This window comes from Poeciliopsis prolifica, unplaced genomic scaffold (genome assembly GCF_027474105.1).
Source record: "Poeciliopsis prolifica strain line A6 unplaced genomic scaffold, Auburn_PproV2 SCAFFOLD163, whole genome shotgun sequence".
Lineage (NCBI taxonomy): Eukaryota > Metazoa > Chordata > Actinopteri > Cyprinodontiformes > Poeciliidae > Poeciliopsis > Poeciliopsis prolifica.
This window is the reverse complement of record NW_026562538.1, coordinates 316,767-328,554: the sequence shown is the minus strand read 5'-3', so window position 1 is coordinate 328,554 and position 11,788 is coordinate 316,767. Positions and strand designations below refer to the sequence as shown.

Genomic DNA, 11,788 nt, shown 5'->3' with positions numbered 1-11,788 from the left:
TCCTGGTTCTGGTTCACCAACTGGGTCGAGTTTTTATTTATCAACACGGCTTCCTGCAGTCCGTCCGACGCAACAGAAATCATTTTAACTCCAGTGAAGACAATAAAAATAACATAGTTCCGCAACAATGGGAATTTAATGACTGAAAATGTGATGCACCTGTTGTAGCTCAGTACGCCCCCTTCTGGGCGGAAGTGACATCACTAAAGGAAGATCGATTCTGATTTCGGTTTAAGTCGGAAGTGTTCTGAATCTAGAACAACAAAAATTAGAGAGAACTGTTATTTCATATTTCTAATAATAAATGTTTTAAAGACTGACCAGAGAGCGCCCCCTCATGGACGCTGAGTGAACTGCAGGAGTTCCGTATGAACCTCTCATATTCGCTGCTCTATTTATTAATCTCATTCCTTTGTGTCATTTCAAAACATCCAGCAGCTCAGGTGCAGACTGGAAATAAACTGTTTTATGATCCAGCAGAACCGGGTTTGGGTTCTTCAGTTACACCTTGTGGAAAAGTTGGATTATTAATGACACCAGACTCATTTAAAAATGTTTAATTGACAAAAATGCATGTGCATGCTGTAGGACGATGCATGAATGCGTAAAATTTAAAGTGCCATTCAGTAAATAAAGACCCTTTTAATGCAGATTTGCCTGGAAAGTGTCATTAAGCAAATGATTCATGGAGATTTCTTCATGTTCATGACGGGTGCCGTGTTCCACAAAACTTCCAGAGGTTTTCTTTCCATCGAGTTTTCCAGGGATTTAAAATCGGTTCTGTGAAGTGATGTTCCTTGTTACCATGGAAACAAACAGACCAGGGAAATTCAAACTGAGAAAACTTTATTAAAAAGTAACAAAAACATCTATACAAGAGTCTGAGGGGGCGGAGCTTCTTCATGGCCTGGGCGGCGGCCTCATTCCTGGAGGGGGCGGTCCTAGAAGAGGTCACAGATGTGTTTAAGGTCACCGATTGGCTAAAGGAAGGTGCGATGTAATTGGCCGGCCAGCTGACCTCTCATCCCGGGAGGCGGCGGCCTCATGCCGGGAGGCGGCATTCCCATCGGGGCGCCGCGGCCGGACCGGGCGGCATTCCCATCGGGGGCCCATCGGGGGACGCATGCCGGGGGGTGGGCCCATCATACCTGTGGGGGTGGAGCCAAACGGGAGCCAATGAGGAGCAAGAGAGCAATCTACAGCCATCAAACACGGGAGCTGGACTCACCTGGAGGGGGCGCGGCTCGGGCCATGGGGGGCGGGACTCCCCGCCCAGGGGGGTACTGCGTCGGGGCGCCGGCGATGCTGGCGCCTGCTGCTGCTGCGGCAACAGTGCCTCTGCCCTGCGGAGTCATCACCTGGAACACGCAGAACCTTCAGAACCGGAACTCGCCGCTGACCCGCCCCATCCATTTCACCATGGTTACCTGCTGCGAAGGCCGCCCACTCCCCGGACCGGCCCCGCCAGTCCGGCCGGCGCCTGAGGCATCGGCGCGCCGGCCGGGACGCCCCGACCCGCGGCGCGGCCCACGCCCGGCCCGCCCGCCACGCCCGCCAGGGGGACCCGGGCGATCCCGGTCTGAGGGAGAGATCGCAGGTCAGAGGTCAGAGGTCACCACCGCACAGCAGCGCTCAGCAGGAAGCACTCACGTCTTTGGGGGGCGGGCCTTCCACCGTCATGGAAACCAGGTTCTCCCCCCGTAGCAGAACCAGACCCAGAACCCGCTTCTCCTCGCGCTCCGGCTGCTTCGAGTTCTTTGGCCTGCCGGAGAGAACAGGGTCAAAGGTCACCAGCCTTGAGACTTTACCACAGAAACAGCCTCCACCTCCCAGCCAATCAGAGCTGAACCCTGATTCTATCAGAACCGGGTCACAGCGGTTTGTGTTTGGTACCATGAGGAGATGAGATTATTCCAGATTTGACATAAATGAACTTCAGCTTAGGGTCAAAGGTCAAGGCACAGTGGCAGACTGAAGTCATGAGTAATTGTTAGGGAGAAACTGAGCAGATTTCCACAATCATTCATCTTTTCCAGTTGTTGCATGTTTTGTGTTTTGCTGCCACATTACGACTCGGTTCCACATCCAGCAGCTCATTTCTAAAACCTGCAGCATCTTCTGCTTCAGCCTTCATGGCCTGGGCGGCGGCCTCATCCTCTTAATATTCTTCATATTTCTTTGTGAAACATTTTAAGAACTTATCTGTGAATCTGAGGCTGCAGTTGGACAGTAAAATCCGCTTCTGTTCTGATAAACTGTTGATTCCTATAGAGGGATTTGAAATGAATTTATCGTTTCCTCTCAGAATCTGACGGCTGAGTTGAATCTTTAGACTCAGGCGTCGCTGCGGTTTGTTTCCTTCTGCCTCTGATTGTCGACTATCAAAATGTTTCATCTGCTGGAAACTAAAACTTTTCCTGTGTTCATCACTGTGTTCATCACTGTGTTTCACTATGTAGAAACACACGAAGGAATCACATTAAATTCAAAATGTAGGAAAGTAAAAGCTGAACATGGCTGCACACCAAATTATTGAAACTTGTGGAAGATTTGGATTTAAGTCATTTGATCAGGAAGTTGGTGGGAAAAGAGACAAGTCATTTGAACTGAAACGCTGAAAACATCAAAACTATATAGTTTAAAGTCAGAAATTATATCAATTTTAATTAAATTGGCTTGAATGTAATAAAATGTTTAGTTTGAGGTTTATAATTTGTTGAACTAAGTTGGATTGTTCTTCATTTATTTTGTTTAATTTTCAGCTCAGAAACTTTAAACTTGTTCAGTAATTCTAATAAACTTTCTTTTTTTACGAGGTTTTCAATGATGACGGAGGAGAAAGAAAGATTCATCTTTAAACTCTCTAAGATTTACATTCTGGGTTCAATTGAAGCTCAGCGACATTGACCCAGTGAAAGCCCGGTTCTGGTTCTGGTTCCAGGGCTTTGGACCTACTTGATCTTGCGGAACTCGTCGCAGTCGCACAGGATGAGGTTCATGTGTTTGTCGAAGGCCTTGAAGGTTCCGATGAAGATGCGTCCGTCCTGCAGGATGCACCTCATCCTGAAGTCGATGTGCTGCAGCATCTTGCTGCTCTTCCCCACCGTCTGCAGCCAATCAGAGACAAGCAGCAACATGACATCATCACCACATCACACCAGGTTCTGACCCAGTTACCTGCATCTGGGTCTCTGACCCCATGAACTGGCAGAACTAAGGTCCGATCAAAGATCAGAGCATCAAGAAAACAGCCACTAAAATTAATCCACAGAAGAGAAGGAAGCAGAACCTGAGCAGAACTTTATTCTGGTTCTGGTTCCATCCTGGATCCGGTTCTATTGTGGATCTTTAAGTGTTAAATCAACAAAACATTTCTGACCCAAAACCAGGAGGACAACATAAACCAGAACCCGGGTTTCTCGGACCCGGTTCTGGATCAAACCTTCGGCGCTGACCCAAATCCTGCAGAACCAAATCCTGCAGTTCAGAACTCTGAACTGGAACCAGTGCAGAGTTCTGACCGGTTCCGGTACCAGAGAGCACCGCCCCGCAGGTGAGCAGCTCACCTGAAAGTCAAAACTGAGAGTAAACACAGAACCGCGGTCCGGTTCGTTTCACAGACTCTGGTATCTGACCCAGTTCGGCCGCTACACTCCAGAACCGAGCTTTATCGGCCTTGATGTGGATCGGGTTCGGTTTGTTCATATTCTGAGACCGAATCGAACCACATCTGGCCCAGTTATGACCCGTTAATCAGAACCAGGCCGATGGGTTCAGTTATTGACGTATTGGACCAGTTTCCAGTTGTGGCGATCCGGTTCGGATCCATTTGGACCTCTCCTCCAACGTCCCGCCAACGTCTCCTCAAACCGCCGCCATATTCAAATCATCGCGTTAAAAAATAACAATTCTCATCGTTCTGAGAAGGACCGGGTCTCAAAGACCCAGTTCGGGAAAAACTCACCATGTTTGCGGTTCTGATGGCTCCGATTTGACCCGGATTCACCGAACCTAAAACCAAAAAACTGACCCGCTGAGCCGCCGGGCCTTTATTACAAAGGACAGGAAGTGGTGTAACAACCCGGAGCTCCCGACTGGAAACACGGACAGATCAAGAGTTCCTACAGGGTAAAAAAATAAATGAGTGTTTCCATTTCAGTTTCTCGTGGAATATTTTCATTAAAGGTACAGCTGCCTTTAATAAATTATATAAAACAGAAACATTAATTCTTGTCTTTCATCATTGTGAAATGAAACGAAACATAAAGATGACACACTGGTGTTTTTAAACCAGTGTGTGTGGAAAGACAGTTTTACATCAGGCTGATATAAAAATCCCTTCTGACATATAAAATATGGGCTTAATGTGCTTATTGACAGCAAATATCAGGTTTAAAGTTATTTTAAAAAGTTATCATTGGTTGACAAACAGTTCTCATTAAAAAAATTCTGTTTATCAAACTGTACCTGCACATAATCTTTCACTAATATTAACAACCAATGGAAGAAAGTCTGTCCATCCCAGCATATATAGATATATATACATACATATATTTGTGTGCTTGTTTGATTTTATGTTTATGTCTTGATTTCAGAAAATGAATAATTAATTTTTTTCCAGAGGGGCCCCAGGCCCCCACAGCCCCCCTTGGAGCGCCACTGCTGAGAACAAGTGTCTCCAGGGGGACACTTGTTTACAGAGGTCTCCTATGCGCTCGGGTTCGGTTCGGTTCGGTTCGGTTCTGGAGCCCACAGAATGCTCGGTCGGCTCTTTCCGCCATCTGAGCGGTTGTCATGGTGACCGGCTTCCCGCCGCAGTGAGTCGGAGGGATGGTGAGTCACCGCGACTCACCGGAACCAGCCGCGACCGACAACAGAACCAGAACCCCTAGACAGACCGAACCGCTGGCACCGACACCGGGACACGGGCGGCCGAGATCCGCAGTGACGTCACATCCAGCGTTCTGTCGCGGGGACAGAAATCAGGACACTGTTGCTGAGCGCGAGGCCACAGCTGCGGCCAGCGGAACCGGTTCCGTCAGACCCGAAACCGCTGGACTCCCTTCAACCTTCAGAACCACTGGAACTGTTGATGCTGAAGGCCAACATGTTGCAGCAACCAGAACCATCGGAGCAACTGAGACCGGAACCAGCGCAGTCCAGAACCCCCTGAGACTGGAAGACCTTCAGCATCTCCACAGGCCAGCAGGTGAGCTGCAGCAGTTAGCAGCTGCAGCAGTTAGCAGCAGCTGCAGCAACAGCAGCTGCAGCAGCTGCTGGTCCGTGAGAGGAGAACTGATCAGCTTGAGGTTGTAAATGAAGGTTCTGTCGTCGATCCGTGGTTCTGATCCGTTTCGATCATATTCTCTTTGGTTAGGGTCTAATTTGAGCTGCCAGGTCCAATCCATTTATCCCAGAAGTTCTATTGCAGAGCTAGTGGACATAACGACCAATCATAATATTTTCAGCTCTTATTAATATACAATTGGTAAACTGATCAGAACCAAGTGATCAGAACCAGCTGATCAGAACCACAGGTTTTATAAGGTAATTAAACCTATACTTCAGAACCTCGAGATGAAGATGACTTGATTCTGATTTGAAGTCTTGGGTCAGATGGTTCTGGGTCAGATGGTTCTGGGTCAGATGGTTCTGGGTCAGATGGTTCTGGGTCAGCCAGATTACAGAACTCATCATTGGATCAGCTCTGCTGAAAGTCACTGTTGATGTTCTGTTGGCCTCAGACGGTGGACTGGTGTCGCCTCTGGTTCAATCTGGTTCTGTTAGATGTCAGTTCTGGTTTCTGATCCAGTTGTTTCTCCACAGTGAACGGTGACTCTTCCTCCACCTGCAGGGCTACTTGTGGAGTACCACAGGGTAGATTCCAGGTGTGTCTCTGAACTTGTCCTCCTGTTGAACTCACTTGGAGGGGTGGCGGCCCGGGCCAGTGAGACATGTCTCTGTCTCACCTGTCTCTCCCTAGATGGACGTCTGGCCTCCTGGTTGGACGGATGAACATCCACACTCTGACTGATCAGCTCAACCTCAAACTGACCACTAAGATGAACCAGCTGATGGAGGCGGAGCTTGGCCAGGAGATTGAAGGCAAGGTGAGAGTTCCCATCATGCCTTGTTTCTGGAACGTCCTACAGCCATCATGGTGCATTCAGGTACCCACGGCCTGTTGTGCGTTGTGTTCAGGTTCAGAGCTGGGCTCAGTCTCTGGTCTACACCGTGGAGGAACTGGAGTGTAAGATCTGTTACAACCGATACAACACTCGGAGCCGGAAACCAAAGCTGCTGGGCTGCCTGCACCGGGTCTGCGCCAAGTGTCTCAAGAAGATGGTGGACATAGGTGAGTTCACCTGCCAGGTGTGCTGCTGCTGCTGCTGACGCTCCATTAAAGACCTGCTCTGTGAGCTTTCATCCTGGCTTTCAGGAGACTCTTCACCGACCGTCATCAGCTGCCCGTTCTGCCGCCACGAGACCTACGTCCCTGACGAGGAGGTGAGACGGGTTTGTTAGGAGGTGAGACGGGTTTGTTAGGAGGTGAGACGGGTTTGTTAGGAGGTGAGACAGGTTTGTTAGGAGGTGAGACGGGTTTGTTAGGAGGTGAGACAGGTTTGTTAGGAGGTGAGACGGGTTTGTTAGGAGGTGAGACAGGTTTGTTAGGAGGTGAGACAGGTTTGTTAGGAGGTGAGACGGGTTTGTTAGGAGGTGAGACAGGTTTGTTAGGAGGTGAGACGGGTTTGTTAAAAGGTGAGACGGGTTTGTTAGGAGGTGAGACGGGTTTGTTAGGAGGTGAGACGGGTTTGTTAGGAGGTGAGACGGGTTTGTTAAAAGGTGAGACGGGTTGTTAGGAGGTGAGACAGGTTTGTTAGGAGGTGAGACGGGTTTGTTAGGAGGTGAGACGGGTTTGTTAGGAGGTGAGACGGGTTTGTTAGGAGGTGAGACGGTTTGTTAAAAGGTGAGACGGGTTTGTTAGGAGGTGAGACAGGTTTGTTAGGAGGTGAGACGGGTTTGTTAGGAGGTGAGACAGGTTTGTTAGGAGGTGAGACAGGTTTGTTAGGAGGTGAGACAGGTTTGTTAGGAGGTGAGACGGGTTTGTTAAAAGGTGAGACGGGTTTGTTAGGAGGTGAGACGGGTTTGTTAGGAGGTGAGACGGGTTTGTTAAAAGGTGAGACGGGTTTGTTAGGAGGTGAGACAGGTTTGTTAGGAGGTGAGACGGGTTTGTTAGGAGGTGAGACGGGTTTGTTAAAAGGTGAGACGGGTTTGTTAGGAGGTGAGACAGGTTTGTTAGGAGGTGAGACGGGTTTGTTAGGAGGTGAGACGGGTTTGTTAGGAGGTGAGACAGGTTTGTTAGGAGGTGAGACGGGTTTGTTAAAAGGTGAGACGGGTTTGTTAGGAGGTGAGACAGGTTTGTTAGGAGGTGAGACGGGTTTGTTAAAAGGTGAGACGGGTTTGTTAGGAGGTGAGACGGGTTTGTTAGGAGGTGAGACAGGTTTGTTAGGAGGTGAGACAGGTTTGTTAGGAGGTGAGACGGGTTTGTTAGGAGGTGAGACGGGTTTGTTAGGAGGTGAGACGGGTTTGTTAGGAGGTGAGACGGGTTTGTTAAAAGGTGAGACGGGTTTGTTAGGAGGTGAGACAGGTTTGTTAGGAGGTGAGACGGGTTTGTTAAAAGGTGAGACGGGTTTGTTAGGAGGTGAGACGGGTTTGTTAGGAGGTGAGACGGGTTTGTTAAAAGGTGAGACGGGTTTGTTAGGAGGTGAGACGGGTTTGTTAGGAGGTGAGACAGGTTTGTTAGGAGGTGAGACGGGTTTGTTAGGAGGTGAGACGGGTTTGTTAGGAGGTGAGACGGTGAGGAAGTGGTGGACTGCCCATCACTCCGGTCCACGTTGGGACTCTGTCTCCGCCTCTCCAGGTGTGGCTGATGGAAGACGACCGGCACATCATGGCGGTTCTGTCCTGTCAGGACCGAGCCCAGCAGGAGGGATCGACAGTTAAAGATGGCGGCGGTTCAGAGGTGGTGTTGACTCCCACCTCTCTGAAAGGTCAGTCTGTCTATGTGTGTCTGTCTGTCTCTGTGTCTGTGGTCTGACTCTCCGCTCTGCAGCAGCCGGAGGGACGGACGCGTCCCTCCGGTCCTCCGACTGCCTGGTGATCACCATCATGGAGCTGCCGGACGACTCCCCGTCCTCGGACTCGGTCAGCATGATCAATGTGGTGGGTCTGTACCGGCCGCCCAGCCTGGACTCGCTGCCCTGCAGCTTCCCCTCGCAGAAGTGTCGCGCCTGGACGTCCCGCAGCTTCCCACGCTGCCTGCTGGGGGCGCTGTGTATGGTCAGTGACAGACGAAGCTGGCACCATCACTAACAAATAGCTCCAGTGAAACAATTAATCGGGTTAATCAGTTATTAAAATAATTGTCAATTAATTTAATCATTGATTAATCATTTACAGATTAAAAAAAGTAATTTGAACAAAACTTTCTGGTCAAAAATATGAACATTTTGCATTTCAGATAAAAATCCTGCAGAAGTTGTTGTGACAAACAATAATATTGTTGTTTTGAGATCATTTCCAGTAATGCAATAAAAATCCCAAAGATCAATAAACTTTAAGTTCTAATGAACATTTTAACAACAGAAACAACAAAGATGAATTTTTGGTAGGAAAACCAAAACAGTAAATTTTGCAAATGGTAATTATTGAGCTCGTTTTAGTTAATTAATTGATCTATTGATTATTGTGAGATGCCAAATGAGAAAACAAAGCATAAAGTTTGAAGTTGCTTAATCTTTATTGGTATTATTGGTATTGATTTAACTGATTCGTTTCATTGAGTGCATTACTGCAGGCTTCTTATCTTATGACGGATGTTCAGCTGTGGCTGCAGTTCAAATAAATAGAGCTGACAATTATGATGAAAGGACACAAAACATTTTGCACGTAAATGTAGAATAATTGACACGTGTCCGCATTAAAAGTAACGCGAAATGTTGGCACGATGCCCCATGACCCCTGACCCCAGGTGTACTTCAGCTCGCTGCCTCTGGGGATCTACCTGCTGATGATGGGCCAGCTGCTGCTGGGCGTGGTTCTCGTCAGCCTGGTGCCGTCCACGCTGCTGCTGCTCGTTCTCTACGGATTCTGCCAGTGCATCTGTCATGAGGTGAGGGAGGCGATCGCCGCACGCAGGCTGCCATGATGACGATGAAGGCCGCTGCCATGGCAACAAGGACACCGGAGCGGCAAAGCCACAGAACCTCCAGACCTGAACTCTCAGCTGATTCCTGATTGGCGGCGGCCGTAAAGGCCCCTCCTCTTTTGAGCACCAGCATCACTTTCTTGGCCACAAGAGAGACGGACCAGAAGTTTCATCCTCACAGCCAGAGAGGGACGGGCTGGAAACTCCTGTTAGCATGTTGCTAATGACATGCTGTGCATCAATCTGTGTGTAAAGATGTAATTCTGTTCAGCCCATCAGCCACGAACCACCAGGAATATTCCCAGTTAACTAAATAATCCAAAACATTGGAAACATGCTAGCCTAGCCTTTGCTAGCCTAGCATATTGACTGGTGAAAATGGATGTTAGGCTAATGTAGCTAAACACAAGAAATGTTGGTAAATGCTATGGTTAGGACTGAGTTAGCATAAGCACAGTAAAAATAGGAAAGCATTAGCATAGTTTAGCACAAGAATAGTGAACAGAGAGAATGTGTTGTTGAATTTAGCAAAAAGACTGAAAAGACAGAAAGGGTTAGCTTAGCATAAATACAGGAGATTAAGGTATTACCATAGCTTAGCATAAAAACTAAGAATTAAGTGTTTTTCCATCTTCACAAAGTGATTGTCATTGAAAGTGTTATGCTAGCTCAGTATCAAAACTGGAAGCAAAGTGAAAGTGCTAGCTTAGCTTAGCAAAATGACGGGAATGGAAAGTTCGTCTAGCTTAGCATGAAAAGTGGAAAATGTTAGCCATGGACAAAGATAAGAAACAAAGTTGAGTAATTTCTGTTTTGTCTTAACATAATGCTAAATTCAGTTTTGTTGTCTCTGACTCTGCTACCGTTTCAAGGGTTTGCTAAGCTAAGCTAACTGTATGGAAGAAGGAACCTCAGCAGTTAATCGGTTTAATTTTCTGTCAAAGTGCCAATGTTGACTTGATCACTTATAAATGGTGTGTTAATCATGTGGCGACTTGGAGCTAGTGTCACTTCCTGTCCGTGTCACTTCCTGTCCGTGTCGCATGCAGACTGCCGACTTTTGTAGAAACTAATTGTCACCTATTAAACACAGATTAAACAAACACAGGAAAGACAAGAGAGTTAGATTCTTTCTTACTCGCGAGGAGAACAGACAGAGATGTGCTATCAGTTACAATCTCCTGCCGCTCTGAAAACACATTTGTCTGCTCCTCTCTTTTATTGTTTTCAGGATCCCTAATCACAAGGACTGTCGTTACTTCCCTCTCTCCTCTCTCAGTCACTACTTCCTCTTCTGAGAGGGGAGATGTCCTACCAGCTCTCCATCTAACGGGTGAATTGAGTTTCCTAAATCTGCTGGGATTTACCCGATCCAGAACTGAAGTAAACTCTGTTTAAGCTGGTTTCTAGAAAGGATTCGCCTGATTTCTACGGCCTACATCCAGATGTCTCACCCTTTTTCCCCCTGTGAATTAGCCAGACTGAGCAACATACAGATAACTAGTTCCACAGAGCACATCTGTTAACGGTCGCTCCTTCTCTTTTTTGCAACTTGCACTTGTTACTGAATCAGGTTACTTTTAGTGACTCTGGCGAGTCCCAAGGATGTTGTTTTAAATTTGGGCTAAAGCAACCTATAAAACATGACCTAGTTTTCTTCCCAGAATCAAACATCACAGCTATTTTACTACCATCAAAGAACTTTGAGGTGACTCATTAATTGAATGTCTACAACATCTTTTAGATTTTCTTTATGCTAAATATTTTATTAGTAAAGCAATTTTGCAAGGGTCAGTACAGCTTAATTAAGTAGCAGAAATAATCAAATAAGTAAAATCAATCATCTAGCCTGTCTTTCCCTAACGCTGATACTAAGAACTAAAAAGGGAATCTTTAGAGAGACGGACGGAGTTTGGTGTCTCGAACCCCAGAACTGGATCGATGATGAAGAAGGTGTTGCAGCAGGAGGAAGAGGAGGTTGATTGATGAAGGCAGGGATCTCTGTTGGTCTGATGAGCTTTAGTCTCTGCATCCATGGTGAGGTCACACAGGACTTGGGTCTTTGTCTTGATCTTCATCTTTGTCTTCATCTTGTCCTTGGGGTCTGAACCCAGCCGATGAGAGAAGTGCGATTTGAAGCCACATGTTGCGGGGCTGATGGGTTGGTCCCCGTGAACAGGACAGTCTTCGTCCCTGTGTCTCTGGCTCTTCTTCAGCTGCAGAGTTCTTTGTCCATCTCGGTCTTGACTCGAAGCTGCCTGGAGGATCCAACCAAAGATTCCTCTTTATATAGGGTTTATACCCGCTTTCGGTGCATTTTCATTGGCTAACACTGTTGCTGTGCTTTATTGGGTAACTGGACAGATAAACTCATATCCATCACTGTCTTAGAGACATTTTGTCCTGATGTCTTGGCTAATGTCTCAGGGTTGCTCAACGTTCCCCATGTCTCTGACATGTTTTAGTTGTTCAACAAGCTATCTCCTAATAAGGTCTTGGTCATCTCTGCTTTTCCATCAGTCCCCATTTGACCCCTGACCTTTCACCTTCTATCCACCTCCAACACATCATCAGTGATCT

At 47.3% G+C, this 11,788-nt stretch overlaps 2 protein-coding genes across 3 annotated transcripts; one reads left to right on the top strand and one right to left on the bottom strand.

Moving 5' to 3' along the window:
* Positions 1 to 829: 829 nt before the first annotated feature.
* Positions 830 to 4,079, bottom strand: LOC129356279 (small nuclear ribonucleoprotein-associated protein B'-like). The gene is given in 9 exon segments (XM_055025873.1): positions 830 to 941; positions 1,019 to 1,081; positions 1,084 to 1,113; positions 1,116 to 1,148; positions 1,229 to 1,374; positions 1,428 to 1,579; positions 1,651 to 1,762; positions 2,956 to 3,107; positions 3,965 to 4,079. Coding segments are annotated over 9 exon segments (732 nt in total). The 5' UTR covers positions 3,968 to 4,079; the 3' UTR covers positions 830 to 900.
* Positions 4,080 to 4,705: 626 nt separating this feature from the next.
* On the top strand, positions 4,706 to 10,311 carry LOC129356293 (E3 ubiquitin-protein ligase RNF182-like). 2 transcript variants are annotated; one of them, XM_055025882.1, is made up of 8 exons: positions 4,706 to 5,209; positions 5,827 to 5,888; positions 5,984 to 6,110; positions 6,202 to 6,355; positions 6,440 to 6,507; positions 7,922 to 8,051; positions 8,117 to 8,340; positions 9,032 to 10,311. In XM_055025882.1, exons 3-8 carry the CDS (start codon positions 6,012 to 6,014, stop codon positions 9,206 to 9,208), a joined length of 852 nt encoding a protein of 283 aa, XP_054881857.1. In that variant the 5' UTR covers positions 4,706 to 5,209; positions 5,827 to 5,888; positions 5,984 to 6,011; the 3' UTR covers positions 9,209 to 10,311. The 2 variants fall into 2 exon arrangements, with proteins under 2 accessions (XP_054881857.1, XP_054881856.1); XM_055025881.1 differs by having other exon boundaries at positions 4,707 to 5,209; positions 8,114 to 8,340.
* Positions 10,312 to 11,788: the final 1,477 nt, after the last annotated feature.

Coding starts and splice junctions, on each gene's coding strand:
- LOC129356293 (XM_055025881.1), top strand. CDS start 6,012: ATGAACATCCACACTCTGACTGATCAGCTCAACCTCAAACTGACCACT. Junction 6,111..6,201: donor GCCAGGAGATTGAAGGCAAG/GTGAGAGTTCCC, acceptor CGTTGTGTTCAG/GTTCAGAGCTGGGCTCAGTC. Junction 6,508..7,921: donor CCTACGTCCCTGACGAGGAG/GTGAGACGGGTT, acceptor CCGCCTCTCCAG/GTGTGGCTGATGGAAGACGA.